The 6,000-nt window shown below is 40.3% G+C and overlaps 1 protein-coding gene across 1 annotated transcript in view; it reads right to left on the bottom strand.

Annotated features, from left to right (window-relative positions):
- NIBAN1 (niban apoptosis regulator 1) overlaps positions 1–4,846 on the bottom strand; it is a 193,458-nt gene extending 188,612 nt beyond the window's left edge. The window contains exon 1 of the mRNA XM_012547736.3: positions 4,400–4,846. Within this exon, the coding sequence (XP_012403190.1) occupies positions 4,400–4,454 (55 nt within the window). The 5' untranslated portion in view covers positions 4,455–4,846. The remainder of the gene's footprint in view (positions 1–4,399) is intronic.
- Between the last annotated feature and the right edge of the window lie 1,154 nt (positions 4,847–6,000).

A 6,000-nucleotide genomic window follows, 5' to 3' on the forward strand; every position in this document is an offset into this window, starting at 1 on the left:
TTGTTTTTCAGTTTTCAGTCATGTATGACTTCATGACCCCATTTGGAGTTTTCTTGGCAAAGACACTGGAATGATTTGCCATTTCTTTTTCCAGCTCATTTTACAGATGAGGAAACTAAGGCAAGCAGGGTTAAGTAACTTGCCCAGGGTCATACAGCTAGTAAATATCTGAGATTATATTTGAACTCAGGAAGATGAGTCTTTTTGACTCTAGTCAAAAACTGTATAACCTAAGAGTTAATTATTAATTTAATCATTCACATATTGAATTACTCCTTAGATTATAAATTACTTAAAGACAAGGATCATGTAAATTTTTTTTATCTCCTGTACTTAAAATGCATTAATTGATCATTACATTCAACTGAATTGAACTTCAGTTGAAGAAATGGAGCCACTAAGAAGTAAAATGACTTCTCTAAGATAAACACTAATTGATGGCAGAATTATGAACAAGTGCGAATTTTGAGGGTCAATTTCCATCACCCCGTCTAGAAATTTCATCAGATGCTTGGCAATTGGTGCCTGTCCTCCCCATGTAGGATTGATCTGCAACATTAATACATCAGCATTTTCTGACCTTGCACTTGAATTATTCAAGAAAGACAGAGCTACTAGTAATTTTATTTTCTTTCTATTTCATTTAAAAAATACAGTGCCAACAAAAAAAAGGAAATAAAACTATTACTAACACAGGAAAGTGACTTTTTTAAAAGAAACTACTATATGGTTTTAAGCAACTCCCAAAATAAAAAACCACGACTCTTGTTGCTTCTGACCTGGCCTCTGCAACAATTTTGCACTAGTGATTCTGCACAAAAGAAAATGCCATAAACTGACCACAGTGCATTAAAGGGGCTCTGATGTGCTGATCCTTAAAAAAAATAGTTTTGAAGACAGAAATTAAAATTGTCTTTGTAAGATTACTCTGCTCTTAGGATTTGTTTCATGATGGTAACCCCAATGTTACAGAAAGTGACTTGGAAAAGATCAGTGAGGGACTAGAGGATCCCTCCTATTCCGAGAAACTGAAATGGAGAAACTGTACAAAAGTCTCTTAGAAAAGGAGAGAAAACAAAACTTCACTTTTTTAATTCCCCTTTTCACACAGGGATTTGAGAGAAACTATAATAGGATGAAGTATCCCAACATCTATATGGGGAGCTCTTCATATTTTGACAATAGTAATGTGTACAGCAGAGGCAGCTGGGTGACTCAGTGGATAGAGAATTGGGCCTGGAGTCAGAAAGAGGTATCAAGTAGAGTCAAGAAGTTTACTGTTAAGTACCTACTATGTGCCAGGAATTGATAAGCATTGAGAAAAAGAAGAAAGGAAAAAGAAAAAAAGTCCCTTCTTTTGAGAATATCTCACAGTCTAATGGAGCAGACACCATGGAAACAACTATGTACAAATAAGATATATTCAAGATAATTTGGAAGTACTCTTAGAAGGAAGGCATTAACATGAAATAAAACTAATAAAACCTGGAGTCACTTATTAGCTGTGTGACTCTGGGCAAGCCAATTAACACTGTTTGCCTTAATCCATTGGAGAAGAAAATGGGAAACTCCTCCAGTATCTTTATCAAGAAAACCTCAAGGTGTGCACAGGTGCACAGGTGCACAGGTGCAGCCTTTACTTTAAATAAATAACAACTAACTAACATTTAAGTGTTACCTTCCAATCCACAAAGCTTATTTCTATATTAGCACATTTTAATATCTAAACAATCCCATTCTATGGATGAATAAACTAATGCTCAGAGATATTAAGTGTGCAGCCCAAGGTCACACAGCTAACAAGTAGCAAAACAGTGAATTCTGCATTCTGTTCACTAAACCACAGCTGCCTCCCTAAGAATAGCTCATTTTTATGCTGCACTTTGAGGTTTACAGCATATTTTTCACACAATAGTATGTGTAGTAGATAGCACAAGTACCATTATCCCCATTTTGGGAAATGAAGGGCCTTGCCCAGGATCACATAGTTAGGAAATATCAGAGCAGAGACTTGAACCCAACACCCCCTGATTCTAAGACCCCTATTTTTTTCCACTAACAGTTCTGGACTTGAAATAGCAATTATAATATTGTGGATAGTTAACATCCTAGACTTGAATTAAAATAGACCTAGATCCAAATCTGACATGGAATACTAACAGTATTACCTTGTACTAGTCATTAATATCTGAGTCTCACTTTCTCCTCTGTAGAATGGGAATAGGGATAAAGTGCTGAGCCTAGAGTTAGGAAGATTCCTCTTTCGGAGTCTGAGTCTGTCCTAAGATACTTTTTAGCCGTGTGACCCTGGGCAAGTGACCTTACCCCTGTTTGGCTCAGTTCTTCCTCTGTAAAACGAGCTGAAGAAGAAATGGCATATTTTACTTTAGTATCTTTGCCAAGAAAATCCAAAATGGTGTCAGCAAGAGTTGGACAGGACTGAAAAGTGAATGAAAATGTAAAATGCTATATAAATGTCAGCTATTATCTTATTCTAGTTATAGGTTCTTCTAATCTTTCCTGAGATAGTCTATAATATAATCATGTCATATAGATTATATTATATAATAAATCTATATATTCTATAATAATAAACTGTAATATAATTTTCCTAACAAATATTAACCTCTCTTCATTGTTTTGATCTATATCTTTGTTCTCCACCCTCCTAACAATGTTATGATTGTTCTTATTCTTTTGTTTATATAAATAATTCACTCATGCTTTCCCCTTCTTATAAGCAATTATAGGAAATTAGTGTTTCAAGGAAAGGCTATGTCTTGTCCTCTTGCTCCCCTTCTCTTTCTGTGGACTTACACATGGAAGGCTCTTAATAAACTGTTATTCAACTGGTTTCTGAACTAAAAAGAAAATCAGCTATCTTGGTCCCTCATTAGATGGTGAACTCCTGGAGAAGCAGACTTGTTTTTTTGCCTCTTTTTGTATCCCCAGCTATTAGCATAATATCTAGTGCATAGTAGGCACTTTAAAAGTATTTATTGACTGACTCTTAAAAGTGCTCTGGATTCACCTTATCCAAAGACTCTTAATAGTGCCATGCTCTAAACTGAAGATGGGGGAAAAGAGTTAATTAAATGTTTTCCTCTTAAGAGATGTATAAATCTTTTTCTGAAAGACAAGGTAAAGTGTCAGAAGTAAGAATCGGTCACAATACAGGCTTCTGCTCTTTGAAAAAGGACTATGGTAAATTAGAGGGTTTTATGTTTGCTTTTTTGCTCTCAGTTGATAGATGACATTTCTGAGCCTAGAAATCTTAGCTTCAGTCTTAATATGAAAACTTGTTTGCTTAAAAGTTGGCATCCTTGGTGCTTCAGAGCGAGCTGACCCCTTTCTTTGAGGATGCTATAAGGAGGTCCCATCTACACTTAATACCTAGGAAGGAGAACGGGGTGGAGGGATGACTTCTGTCAGACAAACAGTTTCTGCTCGGTTCTCATTTTGATACTGTGCCCAAATTTTCCCAGAACACTTTCTCGTGTCCAGAGTTTATAAAATTCTCACAAAATACAGCTTCTCCTTATCTAAAAACTTTTGCAACGCTTGCAAAATAGGAGACTGTTCCTCTTCTGCTTTCCTTCTCTCTGGCGCAAGGAAAGGAACCTTTCAAACCTGGGAAAGTAAAGCCATCACCTTTTGTTTTCTCTTCCTGAGGAAATAAACCAGTCGGCGCTAATAGAAAAACGAACCTCAACCTCACGTTGTGGAGAAGGGAATCCTTGTTTTATCTATCCTAGGGTTTCCCCAAGACTTCTAGAAGGCGAAACGGTGATTCCCCGGCTCAGTCCCTGCCAAAGCAAGCCGACTCGACCTGTCTTAGAGCCAGAACGCGTTGGGCACTTCCTGGGGACCAGAGAGATGACTCTCGGAGAAGATAGCAAGACACCAGCTTTTAGGACAGGAACAGGGACAGTGACAAGGTAGGGGACAAGGACACTCCGCTACCTCCCACCTGCGGCTCTCCTTGCAACTTTTCTCTCTTAAAATTGTCCCGATCGCTACCTACATCTCCGTTTCTCTCTCACGCACGTCTCCAGCGCAGGCTTCTATGATCCCAATAGGGGAATCCAAGAAAGAGTTTAGATAACCTGGCTCCACCTGGGATCAGAGCCGACCTGAGATCCCCAGGGATCCTAATAATCCCTAAGGATCCCCAGGCAGGAAGACATTAAAAGAAAAAAAAAAGTTGAGAGCTCCAGGTGGGGAGATCCCGATGCCAGCTGGGGAGAGGGATACGAGAGGCAGAGCCTCATCTTTGAGTCTCGCACCAGCCTGCTGGGGCTGGGACTGAACCCAGATGGGTCAAGGAGCCGAAGGAGTCGGCCGGGGAGTCAGCCTACAAAGCGCTGCCCACCAGGGGAAAGAGGCGCTTGGAGCGTACCTTGGATATAAGTGCATTTGCTCTCGTCCAGCTGACTGGAGGCTGCTCCGCCCATGGTGCTAAGGCTGCCGCGGCTGAGGCTGTCGCTTCTGGGGTGATTGCTGCTGGGACGGCCCCGGAGGCTGCTGAGGACGATCTCTCTCTACTCCGGACTCGCTGCTCCTTCCCAAGCTTTCACCCCACCCGAGGGCGGGACAGACAGCTCCCACTGGGCGAGCCGTCCCCCTGGAGTCACCACCACACGCCAACAGCAGCCAAGCAGCTGTAGTCTGGTGGCTTCTAGGTGTGTGGATGTCACCCAGGACTCGGCTTAGAGTTTTCTCCTCTCAGTTTCTTCAATAAAAATGTAAACTTCCTCCAAGAGGCACCGCCTTCTCAGACGCCTCCTTCTGGTCCTCGCCCCCTGGCAGTGTGAGGCAGGCAGGCAGGCAGGCAAGGCGCTCTCGCTCTCGCAGTCTGTCTCTGTCTGTCTGTCTGTCTATGTGTGTCTGTGTCTGTCTGTCTGTCTGTGTGTGTCTGTCAGTCTCTCTCTCTGTCTCTCTCTCTTTCTCTCTCCTCCAAGAATCTAGATAGTTTTTTCTCTGTCTCAGGCGCTTAACTATTTTTATCCCTACTCAGCTCTTCGCCGCTCCACTCCAACGTGGTACTTCTTACATAGTCCAGAACCTTTTTTTTTTTTTTTTTTTCTGCAGGGAAAGCAAAATTACAACTTTGAGAGAATTATGGGTTTCTCCATTCCTATATGAGATGAGGTGCAAGGTCCTGAAAGTGTTTCATTGGTTTGCCAATAGTTATTCACTCCAGAAACCTGTACCATGCACAGCTCCTACCTTGTTTTCCTTTCAAAAAAAGAAGGGGAAGGAGAAGAGAAAAGAAGAGGAGAGGAGAGGAAAAGAAGAGAGGAGAGGAGAGGAGAATACTTATTGCAAGACAACTATGTACAAGGCACTGTGGGTTTTGACCAAAGGTTCATCTTAATCAGTCTGTATCCAGGGGAAATGGTGAAAGTAACTCTATTCAAATAAATATTATTTACTTCCCCAAACTCTTAATTATTATTGATGGATTCTTTGTTTCTTCACCCAATAATATTTTAATTTTTTCCAATTACCTGGAGACAGCCCTCAACATTCATGTAAGACCTAGTCCTAGTAGATCTGTGGATTCTGAGAAGTAGAAAATCTTAGCAGAGATCTGTAAAGAATCTTACCCGGCAAAATTATAAGTATATAGTAGCTACTTTAACCTTAGTTTCAATTTTTTCTTATTAATTTTTACTAATATCTTTTTAAATTAAAATCCTCCTTCATGTCTCTTTTCTCTAGTCCATTCTTCACTCAGTTCACTGTTCTTAAAACTAAGGTCTGATTATATTACCTTCCTATCTGGCAAAATCCAATGACTCCCTATTACCTCCAGGAATAAATATAGCATCTTCTCTTGGCTTTTAAATCCCTTCATAATTTAACTGACCCCTTCCTATCTTTCCAGTCTTCTTACATCTTAATCAGTTCCACAGTCTTCAATGCACTGACACTGACTTCCTTGCTGCTATTCCTCCCACAGAATATTCCATCACTAACTGCATTTTCATTTATTGT

This window comes from Sarcophilus harrisii, chromosome 4 (assembly GCF_902635505.1).
Source record: "Sarcophilus harrisii chromosome 4, mSarHar1.11, whole genome shotgun sequence".
In the NCBI taxonomy this organism is placed as follows: domain Eukaryota; kingdom Metazoa; phylum Chordata; class Mammalia; order Dasyuromorphia; family Dasyuridae; genus Sarcophilus; species Sarcophilus harrisii.